Source organism: Mobula hypostoma, chromosome 2 (genome assembly GCF_963921235.1).
Source record: "Mobula hypostoma chromosome 2, sMobHyp1.1, whole genome shotgun sequence".
In the NCBI taxonomy this organism is placed as follows: domain Eukaryota; kingdom Metazoa; phylum Chordata; class Chondrichthyes; order Myliobatiformes; family Myliobatidae; genus Mobula; species Mobula hypostoma.
Window position 1 is genome coordinate 131,379,076 of NC_086098.1, and position 14,215 is coordinate 131,393,290.

The following is a 14,215-nucleotide window of genomic DNA, read 5'->3' on the forward strand; positions in this document are numbered from 1 at the left end:
AAAGCTGCTCTAAAAAGCCATCTCAGAGGCATCATACAAATTCCTTCTCTTGGGGTCCAGCTCCATTTCTGATTTTCCCAATCTTTACATATTGAAATATCCATTAGCATCGTAACATTGCCCTTTTAGCATGCCTTTAAAATCTCACATTGTAATTTGTACCCCACATTCGAACCACTGTTTGGAGATCTGTATATAACTCCGATCGGTGTTTTAACTATACTCACAAGGATTTTACATCCTCTGATCCTATGTCACTTCTTTTTAAGGATTGTCATCTTTTATTGACAAAGCCACCCCACTCCCTCTCCCCATCTGTCTGTCCTTTCAATACAATGTGTATCTTTGTATGTTAAACTCCCAGCTGTGATCTTCTTTCAACCACAATTCAGTGATGCCCAAAATGTCATACCTGCCAATTTCGAACTGCACTACACTACTGTATTCTGTATACTGCATTCATTCAGATTTAACACTTTCAGTCCTGTATTCACCACCTTTTTCAATTTTGTCTCGAGGTTACATGAAGTTAAATTCTTAGTCCTTTTTAAACTTTTTCTCTTACTCTTTATTCTGGAGACTTTTGTAACCTCTCCTGCATACTCCTTTACTTTTACTTTTACAGGCTGTTAAATCTACTCTTCCCAACACTCTTTAGTTTAAAGCCATATTCATAACCCTAGTTATGTAATTCTCAAGGACCATGGTCTGGTCCCAGCATGCTTCAGGTGGAGCCTATACTCCTTCTCCAATATGACAGCCAGTGTCCCATGAATTCCATGGATGAACCAAGAGGTGTGTAGACTGCTGAGGGCTATATCTGTGGAATTCTGGACCAGTGATCCAGGGCTATACAGAAACTCCAGGTACAAAATCTTGTTTTAAAAGCATAAAAACAACTGGAATTGAAGTTAGAGATGGAGTCGGATGCACATCAGCTCTGGCAGGGTTTGCAGGCCATTATTTCCTACAAGGCAAAATCTAACATGTGTGATGCTTCACTTCCAGGCCTCTTATGCACACTTTGAAGATGAAAATAAAACTACACCTGTGCAAATCCCTGCAGTATCTGGTGACCCTTTAATCTCTTATCTCAGAGGCTGACGTCAGAATATCTTTTATGAGAGAGAACCCTTGCAAGGTGACAGGCCTTGATGGTGTTCCTGGTAGGGCACTGAAAACCTGTGCCAACCAATTGGTGGGTATGTTCAAGGACATTTTCCATCTCTCACTGCAGCAGTTGGAGGTTCCCACCTGCTTCAAAAGGGTATCAATAGTACCAGTGCCCTAGAAGATCAGGCTGAGCTGCCTCAACGACTATCACCCAGTTGCACTCACATCTACTGTGTTAAAGTGCTTTGTCAGGTTGATCATGGCCAGGATCACCTCCTGCCTTAGCAAGGACCTCGACTTGCTGCAATTTGTCTATCGCCACAATAGGTCTACAACAGATGCAATCTCACTGGCTTGCCACTGGGCCTTGGATCACTTGGACAATAGCAATACCTACGTTAGGCTGCTGCTTATTGATTACAGCTCAGATTTAACACTATCATATGCTCAGTACTAGTCAACCAGCTCCAAGACCTGGGCCTTTGTACCTCCCTCTGCAACTGGATTTTTGATTTACTCATCGGAATCAATGCCAATTGGAAATAACATCTCTTCGCTGACAATCAACACTGGCGCATTTAAAGGTGTGTGCTTAGCCCACTGCTCTACTTTCTCTACACCCACGACTGTGTGGCTAGGCACAGTTCAAATACCATCTATAAATTTGCTGATACATAATTACTGTTGGCAGAATTCTGGTTGCTGACAAGGAGGCGTACAGGATTGAGATAGAACAGCTAGTTGAGTGCTGTCGCAACAACAACTTTGCATTCAAAATCAGTAAGATTTGATTCTGGACCAGGAAGGAGAGTTCGAGTGAATTCACACCAGTCCTCATTGAGAGATCACCAGTGGAAAGGGTGAGCTGTTTCAAGTTCCTGAGTATAAATATCTCTGAAGATCTATCCTGTGCTCAACATATTGATGCAATTACAAAGAAGGCACGGCAGTGACTATTATTAATTAAGAATTTGAGGAGACTTGGTATGTCACTGAAGACTCCCGCAAATTTCTACAGATATACCATGCAGAGCATTCTAACTGGCTGCACCACTGTCTGGTATTGAGGGGAGTCTCTGCACAGCATCAGAAAAAGCTGCAGAAAGTTACAAACTCAGCCAGCTGCATCGTGGGCTGTAGCCTCCATAGCATCAAGGAAGTCTTCAAATGGCGATGCTTCAGAAAGGCGGCATCTATCGTTAAGGATCCCCATCAACCAGCACATGCCTCCTTCTCATTGCTGCCATCAAGATACAGTAGCCTGAAGGCACATACTTACTGTTTTAGGAACAGCTTCTTCCCCACCACCATTGGATTTATGAATAGACAATGAGCCCATGCACACTAGCTCACTAGTTTGACTTCTTTTTATTTGTTCTCTTTTTGCACTGCTTAATGAACACACACCACCAATCTTCAAGCCATGCACTTAGCTCTCTGATCTGATTTAAGCCCAATTTATACTTCTGCATCAAATGTACGCCGTAGGTACCACGTACCCTACGCTGTAGGGTGATGTGCACCTCCCCAAAAAAGTAACTCACGCGTCGTGGCGATGCAGATCACAACAACTGTGATTGGTCCGCTTGGTAGCATCGCATTTCCGGTTGCTTTTCTCCGCCGTGTCTGAACACTGATGTGAAATAAATGGTTGGAGACGATGAACCAAATCGTCAAACCTACCTGCCAACATCCGAAAATATCTGAAATGTATTTCCTTGTCCACGTCTCTCACGAAGAAACTCAACACAGTGGCATAGAAACCCCACCGCCAACTAGCATTTTGGTGGTGAATTACAGAGCAACGCAGACACAACTACGCATGCTCGCTACGGCCTAGGGCTGCGCAAAAGTATAAATCAGGCCTATGGCGTAACAAATATAAATCAGGCTTAACTCTGTGCCAGTTTGCATGTGGCTCAGGTAACAATCCAGAAATTATTACCTTTTTAGTTTTGCCTTTTAATTTAGTTCGTAGCTGCTTAAATTCCCTCAGCAGAATCTTTTTCCTTGTTCTTCCTACATCGTTCTATTCACATGGATTTTGACAGCCAGATGAGATGTCCTAAACCCAGGCACCAGCGAGACGACACAACCTTATGCAGCTGTGTACATACATCTATTGATGCTTCTGGACACATCTTCAGTCATCTTCCTGGAATCACCGGGTGTTTCAGGTCTTTCAACATCATACAACCTCCTCCAGGTGACCCAGCCGGGGCTGATCAGACCCCAGCTTGTGTCCAGATGGCTAGCTACTTATGACTCCATGGCTCCCCCCTTTTGAGCCACAGCCATCTTGAGGCCCTCTCTGCCGCATCAGTGGTACTGCGGATGGCTCTCCTCTTCCTCTCTCCCTCGATGCCCAAAATGCTGAAGGCTCTAACTAAAGAACGGGCTATGAATCCCCTACAACCAACCTCCACTGGGAGACACCTCGCTCTCCATCCAGCCTGCTGACAGTTGCTGACCAGTCCTGCGTACTTGGAGAGCTTCCTTTCAAAGGCCTCCTCCAAGCTATCTTCCCATGGGACTGTCAGCTCCAGCAGCACCACTTGCTTAGTAGACTCAGACACTAGGACAATGTCTGGCCGCAGGGTGGTGGCTGCGATATGGTTGGGGAACTTCAGCTGCCCTTCGAGGTCCACCAACAGCTGCCAGTCCCTTGCAGAGGTCAGAATGCCTGCAGATGTTCTTTTGGCAGGTATTGGCTGCTCCCCAGCTCTGACAAAGGCAATGGTCTGCTTGGAGGGTTGGGACCGCTTTGCCCACTCAACTCCTGCGCTGACGACTTCAGCGATGGTCTTCAGGACCTGATCATGCCTCCACCTGTACCGTCCCTCACCAAGTGCCCTTGCACAGCTGCCGAGGATGTGCTCCAAGGTTCCTCGCTTGGAGCACAGTGGGCACGCCGATGACTCTGCCTTGCCCCATGTGTGCAGGTTTGATGGGCTTGGAAGCACATCGTACACTGCCTGGATGAGAAATTGGATGTGGTGTGGTTCGGCTTTCCAAAGATCAGCCCAGGTCACTTTCCTCTCAACCGCATTCTCCCATCTTGTCCAAGCTCCCTGTTGCTTCATTCTCACCGCCTTGCAGGCTGTCATCTCCTCCACTACTGCTCTCACCTCCTGAACTAGACGATGCCTTTCCTTCCCTCTGGTGTCCATTTGGGGAGTTGGAAAGGATCTTAGCCCAGCTCGGCCTTGTGTGACCACTCCCACCAGCCTCCTATGATGCAGCCTCGCCTCTGCATCCTGAACAGCTTCCTCTGCCCTCCACTTCTTGCCAGTACTTACTTGGATCCCTGCTCTAGCCACCTTCGAGTCACTTCTCTGGCTCTTGTTACCTTGAATTCTTCCTCCAAGGATTTGAAGAGCAGTTGCAGTTTGTTGTGGTGTCCATAGAGTGCGATGCTGCTCAGGCTCTTTGGCAGCCCCAGCCATCTCCTGAGGTGGTTGCTAACCCTCCTCTCTAAGGTTCGACTGTCGAGGTCGGAACTGCGTAGACGAGGAGGGGCCACAGGATTCTGGGAAGAATGCCATGCTGATACACCCAGGCTTTAAACTTCCCAGGTAGGCCAGACTTGTCCACAGATTTCATCCAGCCATCCAACTCGGTGCAGGTTGCCTGAATGGATGTTGTGTCGCTTAAAGAGCTGTCAAAAACTTTGTCTAAGCTCTTGACTGGCTTTTCTGTGATGGTTGAGATGGCTGTGCCTGCGATGCTGAACTGGAACTTGTTCTCCACCTTCCCTTTCCTCAGCACCATCGATCTTGATTTGGCAGGTTTGAAACACATCCGGGCCCACTCCACCAGCTTTTCGAGCCCTTGCAGAATCCTCCGGCAGCCTGGGACTGATTCTGTGGTGACTGTGAGGTCATCCATGAATGCCCGGATAGGTAGTTGCCGTTGAGCGGAATTCATTCTGGGCCCTCTGGACTCTGGTTCAGCAGACTTAGTGAGCATGTTCATGGCTAGGGAGAACAGTGTCACTGAGATAGTGCACCCTGTGATGATGCCAACCTCCACCTTGTGCCAGGTTGATGTAATTGCTCTTGAAGAGACCCTCATCCTGAAGTTGCTGTAATAATCAGCGATAAGGTCTCTGATTCTGCTGGGGACGTGATATTTGGTCAGTGTGAGCTGCACCAGCTTGTGCGGAATGGAGCCATATGCATTTGCCAGGTCGAGCCACAACACTGACAGGTTGCCCTTGTTCTCTCTGGCCTCCCTGATGAGCTGTGTCACCACACCGATGTGCGCTAGACAGCCCGGCATCCCTGAAATGCCACCCTTCTGGACTGATGTATCAATATAGGTGTTCTTTGCTAGGTAGGTGCACAACCGGTTGGAAACTGCACTGAAGAAGATCTTCGCCTTGACACACAGCAGGGAGATGATGTGAAACTGATCTAGCTGGGTGGCATTTTCCTCCTTCGGGATCCACACCCCTTCAGCCACTCTCCACTGTTCTGGGATCTTCCCCCTTCTCCAGAAGATTCTCAGGATCTTCCACAGACGCAGCAGGAGTTCGTACACCTTGTAGGAGGTGTTGCTTGGTCCTGGAGCCGAGCTTGCCCTTGCTTTGCGGACGACCTCTCTGACTTCCTTTAGTTGCAGCTCTGACATGTTGAACTGCACATCCAGTTCAGGTGGGTCTATTAGGATGTCGCACTCTCCCAACTCCTGCTCTCTTTCAGGATCATTATATATCTTCTTCAGATGTTGGTCTATGTCTTCCTGTGAACAGGCCAGTTTCCCACTGCGCTTCTCCCCCAGCAACTCCTTGGTGAACTTGAAGGGGTTGGTGATAAAGGCAGCACGTTTTCGAGCCCTTTCACGACGCCGCCTCCGATGCCACTCTGCCCGGCGGAGGACCCTGATCTTCTTTCGTAGTATGCACATCAGCTGGGCCAAGCCAATGCGCTCCTCTTCTCCTGCCTCCTTGTATTGGGACTTCAGCGCTTTCATCTCCTGCCTGATGTTGTGGATCCTCAATGCTCTTTGGTTCTTCGAGTAAGATGTTTTGGAGCCTTCCTTCTCCTCTTCTCTGAACTGTTCAGCTGTGATACTAACAATAATTGTTGTCATAGCTTGCAGCTTCCTATCAACCCCTCCCTTCGCCGTTGCCTCCAGAATTTGGTTAACATCGTCATCAAACTGCTTCCACAGTGAAGTCATGTTAGCTGCAGGCCATTTGATCTGCCTCCTGTTAGACTTCATGTTCGAGGGATTAGTTTGCAGCACTTGGAGGTTCCGGGCACTATGGGGTGACTCCGGGCCTGGCCCCTTCTTCGTCTCACCAGGTTGGACACCTTCGCGTTGTGCTGCTCCTGCTCCCTCCAAACATTCATCCTCGCTTGGTGGATCTTCAAGCCGCGATCGTTCTTGCAGTTTTTGCCACATGCACACTGCTTCCTCATCGTCGTTTGTTCATTGCCTGGGTCTGATGTCATTGTGTCCATCCGACTGGGGTGCTCATCCTCTCCCCGCCTCCCCTCGGGCACCCCTGATTCTTTTCCTTAGATTCTTTGTGGCTTTTGTGGGGGTCCTCCTCTCAGAGGACGCAGATTGAAATGCTACATACAAAAAACGGAAAATGCTTGGCTATCATCAGGTTCACATACCTGTGGTCTAACAGCATTAATTTGACATTGACGTTCCACCTCAATAATGCATAAATGTTTGGAAGAAAATCAGCATGTTCTCTTAATTCCTTGCTTCAGAAATCAAATCAAATCAAGTTTAGTTATCATTCAAACCATATATGCAGCTGAACGAGACTGTTCCTCTGGAGCCAAGGAGCCCCCAAAATGCAGCTTAGTGACAAGTTTAAACAATAAATATCTTTCCTATTTTCCATCAGATTTTCTTCATCTCCTAGATTGTTTAACGTAAAAGTTAGCACCTTGTCTAAACTCTGGCAAGCTTCTTCCCAGCCAAACCTAATCTATCCTTACCCTGCTTCCATGGGAAATATTAGTTTGGAGCAGGATGTCTCCCCATTAAACCTTTCTCATTCCCAAGTGCCATGATTATATTACCTCTAGCACTGTCCCCATCGAGAACACCTTGTACTTCTGAGGTTTGACTTGCTTCTTAGTGATGAACACCCCGGTGGCCCAGTGACTACAAGCTTCTCAAGTAACTGCTGATGGGACCATGCATGCCCTCTTTTAAAGCACAATACCATGTTCAAACCACCATAGTACTCTTTCAAATGCATGTCAGCTCAATTTCGTGGATTACTGTAGGGTATTGATACCGTTGAGTATTTTCTGAAAATAAAGAACAAGTCTAGTGGTTGATAAGAAGATAAAATTCATTTTCTAGGTATTCCTACTGAGCAAAGCATGATTGAGAACAGATTACTACATTCATTCTTGTAGTCGTGACTCATCCACCATTTTTTCACTGATCCACAACAGGAATGATTCAATCTTTATTTCTAACTGAATGTTTCATCGTGATTAATGGCAGCCAGCTTTTTTATCCTCCACCTCCCTCCCCCCATTCCAAACTTCATGAGAATTTTTTTTCTTTTTTAACTGCAGTTGATTTGCCCCTGTATTTTCCACGGGATCAACCCACTTTGACGTTCCAGTCAGTGTACCATTTTACCAGCAGTGGACAACTCTACCAACAGATACAAAAATCTTACCCTTACAGTCCACGCTGGGATGGCAATGAGATGGCCAAGAGAGCAAAGTAAGTATCTTTATAGATTTAATAGCTTAAAATTCGTGCTGCTACAGGAGTTGTGTGTGTTACTATTTGCAGCTTGTGTAACTTTTCCGTATTTCTCTGCTGCTGTTATAATTTATCACTTTCCCATCTCAAATTCTGAACATTAGTTATCCAATCTCCAAAATGAAACGATTGAGGAAAACAAACAGGAGTGCACTTCCTTCGTGTGCAGCTCACTGTTTATACGTGAAAGTTAACTATTTCTCATCTACATTCAGGAAGCAGATGGAGTTCCTGGGTACTGAGGGGCAGGTTTAAAAACCTCTCTTGTAAGACTTAATCAATAGCTTATGGTCGACCAGTGAACCATTCCATTGTACTTGAGCAATGTTTTTAGTATTTCCTTGTATTTCTGTTATTATCTCTTGGAGAACATAGCAATATTGTTACAGTGGGGTCATGCATTTAAGTACAGCTTTTTAATCTTTTTATTCTGTGTATGCTTTGAATATTATTTTTTCTTGTAATTTTTCTCACTGAATCACTTTTGTATTGTACATTCTTCTTTCAGCATTTATAAGGAAATGAAAATCCTTTTTAAAACAATATTTTGTACTTTGCGTTAGTTACTGTTAACCATACAGAATTTTTAATTGTCATCTACATCAACCAGTCTTACATATGTAAGTAAATACAAAGACGTAAAACATTCTATGTAGTACCTAGGAAACATGCACATAAGTTTATCATTAAACACAACCTCCATTAGTAACTAGTTTTACTTAATCTTCACTCTAAGAAACTTATTTCCCAGATCCACAAATGCTTAGGTTTTGGCTCTCTAAACTTGCCACAGGTCAGTGAGTAGCTCCAGACAATGATGAACATTCTTTGCAGTACAATATTTTGTTCGTATAAGTATAATTTGAAGCATTTGAGCTTGGCTTTGTTGTGTACTCATCTAATTGTGACTCACTGGTAGCTGGAAAACTCAAAATGGCAGCTGACCTTAGCATTAAGTAAGTTGCATTAGTTTCCAATTTTTTTTATGTATTATGATCATTATGTTACAATTACATGCTAACCTTGATAGGAAAAGAGGATTTTTTATTTTAAATATTGATAATGAATAGGGTGGAATAGATAATGAATAATGTAGAAATTGCCCAAACATTGTCCCTGTAAACCAGATTTTTTTTATATCATTTATAAAATACCTTCTGATTTGGTGATTTTCTGAAATGATAGTTAGTATTAATTGATATTAGAATATCCTGAGTGATCCATAGTCATCTGAGGTACAATAATTAAATCAACAAGCAGTGTATGTGTTAAGTCTTCAGCTCTGACAACACTGTAATGCCAAAAACATTTAGAATTAACTTGATCTGTTTCAGTAACTGTTGTTGTTTACCTCTAGTTTTACTTTCTGACTCTTCCTGGTCCTATATGCTGGTGGTAAATCAATAAAAGAGCTCCCTTCTACTCATTTTTTTTCCCTTCTTTGATTGACTTTTGGTTTCCAATGCAGATAAAGTTGTGGCTTCAGCTGAACTTCTCTGGAAGTTTTCAAAGTATGGTAATTTGAAAGGCATTCTTTGTTTTTAATTAGTTTTATTTTTGTATTCAGATTATGATGATATTTAATAGTGGTACTAATTCATTCTATTAAATGAAAAGTTTAACAATAAGTAGCATGTTAAGTAAAATACACCAATCAAATTATTGTGGCTTTGAATAGAAAGCAGAAAATGAACTTAAAGTGTGAAATGCATTTGGATTCCAAACTTTGTGTGTGCCCAAAGTGATTGCCTATTTGAGGAAGGAACTGTATCCCTGCACTCAGTTTGCCCTACATTTATGTAAGATGTATTTTTAATGTGACAAAGACCATAATAATCATTTCATACATTTGAGTGGTGGAGCAACCTGATTATTTATCTGGACATCAATAAATGAGGCTTTATCAATATAACAGTTCTTTATAGTTGCAACTAAATAGTTGTTGTATTATCTAACATTAACACATTCTGAGTGATCCGTAATTCTTTGAGGCACAATAATGAAATCAGCAAACGGTGTAGGTATTGCAACTAAAATGCTTCTTCCAAAAACTATGCTAAAGATATTCAGCAGGTCGGTAGTATCTGAAAGAGAGAACATCTCTGGATCCACAAATGCTGCTCAGCTTGCTGAGTATTTGTAGAATTTCCTGATTTAATAGACTTCAACGTTATTCAGGGTTTCAACTCAACCTACATTTTTATTTTATTCTTTGTCAATGGAAGATGACTTCCCTTTGTTTTCTAAGCCCTTGTCCATCCATTTTAAACCATGTATTAGCTTCTTACTTTGTATTTCTCAATGTGGAAGTAGACTAAAACCCAGTTCCAAATGAATCATTTTACTGTTTCAGTTTAATCAACATTATTAATTAACATAAATTGGTCTTGTATTTTCTGTACAATAATATCTTTTTCATAACAGTTTTCTGCCATTGTCTGTGGCATTGAATTTGAGTAGAAGTAAAATTTAAATGTTTCAGTTCCATTTGATTTGATACATACAGTTTTTCTCTGTTATCCCAAACAATGTGACAAGATGAGCAGGATATTTCTTTAGAAATTGCCCCTCCATAAATAGCTAAGCTTACAACAAGATGGCAGGAGGCGAGATTCAGTGATTGATATATGTACTTGTATTCATTGGCATCTGTTTATCTCTGTTCACAATCTGGAATGTGGGAAAGGAGTGTACTGATTATATGGGTATTTTTGTTTTTGTTTTCTATCTCCACTTGCATTTTACCTTAGCTAAAATGAACTTTTGTATAGCTTGTGTCAGAGTCACTTTTGAATTGCATGCTGTAAAATGTGAGGTCCAGGACATTTTACTCCTACTCTGTGCTTGCTATGTAATTTGGTGGCTAGGAATCTGTAGTTTAAAATGGTTCTGTCATTATTTTTAGGTGAAATTTGGTGTGGATACATGGAATTTTTTTGTAACATTTATTGCTAAGAAGTTTGTCTTCTCCAGGCAGTTATATTAACCTGACTTGACATCTTGTATCCTGGAGGATTAACATACTAGGGTTATATAATGGCATGCTAAACTATCAGAATGTTAGATTTGATCTTTCACTGTAGTCTTGGCAGTCAGGCAAGATAAAAGACAAATAGTAAATCCACCCCTGCATGTTTTCCTACAGATGGTTACAGAATAGCATTCTCTAGCGCGGTGGCACTGATGCCAATCATCAGTGAAGTGGTTTCAACAGCTGGTAATGGCACCTATCAAAAACTCCATTCCTGCCGCACTGAACACTCACCAATCAGCTTACTGACAGAACAGCTCTACAGCTGATGCCATAGCATCTGTCATAAACCTAGCCCTGGCACACCTGGAAAGCAAAGACACATATCAGAATGCTGTTTCTGGATTTCATTTCACCATTCAACCCTATAATTCCATAGACCTAGGTGGACAAACTCCTACTCCTCGACCTAAATACATAACTGTGCAACTGGGTGTTGGACTTCCTACCCAACAGGCCTCAGATGGTCATTAAATATATTTGCTCCTCCCTCTCCATCATCCTCAACACGTGTAGCCCCGAGGGCTGAGTGCTGAGTCCACTATTGTACACTCTGCTCACATAGGTCCACATAGCCAAGCCCCCAAGTAATCATACTGTCAGGTGTGCCGATGACATGATAGTGGTGGGTCTCATTACCAACAACAATAAGGTGACCTACAGAGAAAGGTGGAAGAGCTTGAGGCTTGGTGCCAAGCAAATAACGTCTTCCTGAATGTTAACATTGTTAACGACTTCATTACTCACACCCCTCTTTGCATTGACGGCACAGCAACGGAAACTGCAAGCAGTTTCAAACTCCTGGGAATGCACATCTTGCACAATCTCTCATGGTCCCAGAACATGTCCTACACAATCATGAAAACTCACCAACTCCTCTACTTTTTGAGTAGGCTTTAAAGAGCTGGGCTATGCATATCAATACTCATGACCTTCTACAGATGTGCAGTAGAGAACATCCTAACAAGATTCATCAATGCATGGTATAAAAACTGCACTATGAAAGGCAGAAAGGCTCTACAGTGGGTAGTCAAAACTGCCCAGTGCATCCCTAGCACCGGCCTACCCTCCATCAAGGACATATATACAGAAAGGTGCCAGAAAAAGGCCAGCAATATTATGAAGAATCCTATCCAGCCCTGCTCTTGGACTATTTGTCCCATTCCCGTCAAGGAGGAGGCTATGCTGCATCCACACCATGACCACCAAACTCAAAATGAGTTACTTTCCCCAAGCAGTAAGGCTGAGTAACATCTCCACTCACTAGCCCACCCCACAACCACTACTTTATCATTTCCTCTCAAAGGCATCTTAAGTACAAATACTTCTATCCCCAGCGACACTTTATGTAGAATACTTTGTAAAAGACTTAGGCACATATTTATAGCTTGGGTTCCTAATACTCTTGCACAGTTATATATTTGTCAATGTGGAGCAGAGAACGAGTTTATAAATCTAGCAGGAGCAAAGGATGTTGAGAATGGCGATGGTGGAGTGTCTTAGGAGGGGTGAGGGACAGGTGGCAGAGAAGGAGAGCCAGAGGCGGGTGACACAGATGCAGACACACCCAGCCCTGAGACACCAGGCAAGGTCCATTTGATTCTATACATTTGCTTTATTGATCAGTACAGAATATTTTTCTGATGCGTCCCACTCCCTTCTCACTCACAGTCCATAATAAAGACCCCTATCAGAATCAGATTTATTATCACTTGTATATGTCATGAAATCTGATTTTTTTTTGCAGCTGAAATACAGTGCAATATATAAAATCACTACAGTACTGTGCAAAAATTTCTCTCTCTCTCTGTCTCTCTCTCTCTCTCTCTCTATATATATATAAAATATATACACACACACACACACACACACACATTTATATATGTGTATGTGTGTGTGTGTGTGTTTGCACCTGTGATTATTGTGTGTGTGTTTTTTTGTGCTGTATCAGATCTGGAGTAACAATTATTCCTCCTTTACACTTGTGTACTGAAATGACATTAACCATTTTGAATTTAAAGGTGGAATATTATTTGGTGTAAAAGGACAATGGTGAAAAATATACATTTCTATTTTTAAAGTTTAAATATTTTTAGACTTTAAAAAATTTTGAACTTTTAAAGAAAATTTGAAAGTTTTGGGAAAATCCATTTTTGCATATTTAAGTCATCAAAAAAATTATTGTTCTTCCTACTTCCTTTTGTTGTTAATTTTTAACCACTGCTCCCATTGTTTTTTGTTCTTTAGGGCTTACTTCAAAACCTATGTTCCTCAGTTCCAGGAGGCAGCTTTCGCTAATGGGAAGTTATAGTTGACATCTGGTTGCAGAAGAAAGCCAGTCGGACAGTTGCATTTGTTTATTTTAGGACGTCCTTTGGATTTTATTCAATCTTCCTCGAATGCTCAAGTGCAACTGTAAGAACATTGATTTCCCCTTGGCTGCAGATTATTGGTGTGCCTATACTATATCCTATACACAAAAAGGTCTCTTATGTTGTTCAGCCAGTTAAAGTCTGTATTACTTACAACATAAAATGTTTCAAATTGGTGAGAAAAAATGTTCCAAGATACAATAAATGATCATTGAAAAGTTTGAATGATGTATGATGCTGTGAAAATTAAACTGTAGAAAATGCAACTGCCTTCTCATTTTATCACCTCCCCACACTCTGATTCCTGATTCCTGATTCCTGCACTCTCTTAGAATAGTACAGCACAGAAACAGGCCCATCAGCCCATAAATTGATAATGAAACACCCTACTAAACTAATTGCATCTACTTGCACAATGTCCATTTCCCTACATTCTCTGCATATTCATATACCTAACTAAGAGCCTCTCACATTGCCTGCTCCACCAATTCAGGCAGCACATTCCAAGCACCCACTGTTCTCTGTGGGGGGGGGGGGAATATTTGCCCTACTCATCCCCTTTGAACCTGTCCCCTCTCACCTTAAATGCATGCCCTCTAGTAGTCTGACGAAGGGCCTCGGCCCGAAACGTTGATTGTACCTCTTCCTAGAGATGCTGCCTGGCCTGCTGCGTTCACCAGCAGTTTTTGTGTGTGTGGCTTGAAATTCCAGCATCTGCAGATTTCCTCGTGTTTGCCCTCTAGTATTAGATAGTTTGACCCTGTACAAAGATACTGGCTGTCTATCTGTGCCTCTCTTAATCTTACAAACTTCTGTCAGGTCTCTCCTTGGCCTCCATTGCTCCAGAGAAACAACCCAAGCCCCTCCTTCTAGCTCATGCCCTCTAATCTTTGCAGCATCCTCCCACATCCTTTGACATGCATTTTGAAATGTGGTTCTACATCAA

General features: G+C 42.7%; 1 protein-coding gene across 4 annotated transcripts in view; it reads left to right on the forward strand.

Moving 5' to 3' along the window:
* The window catches only part of babam2 (BRISC and BRCA1 A complex member 2), a 214,277-nt gene extending 200,742 nt beyond the window's left edge, over positions 1-13,535 (forward strand). For 3 of the 4 annotated variants that reach the window (XM_063040663.1, XM_063040660.1, XM_063040661.1), the window contains 2 exons: positions 7,671-7,824; positions 13,145-13,535. In XM_063040663.1, the coding sequence (XP_062896733.1) occupies positions 7,671-7,824; positions 13,145-13,208 (218 nt within the window). In that variant the 3' untranslated portion in view covers positions 13,209-13,535. The remainder of the gene's footprint in view (positions 1-7,670; positions 7,825-13,144) is intronic. The other variant, XM_063040662.1, reaches the window with a different exon arrangement.
* The last annotated feature ends 680 nt before the right edge of the window (positions 13,536-14,215 follow it).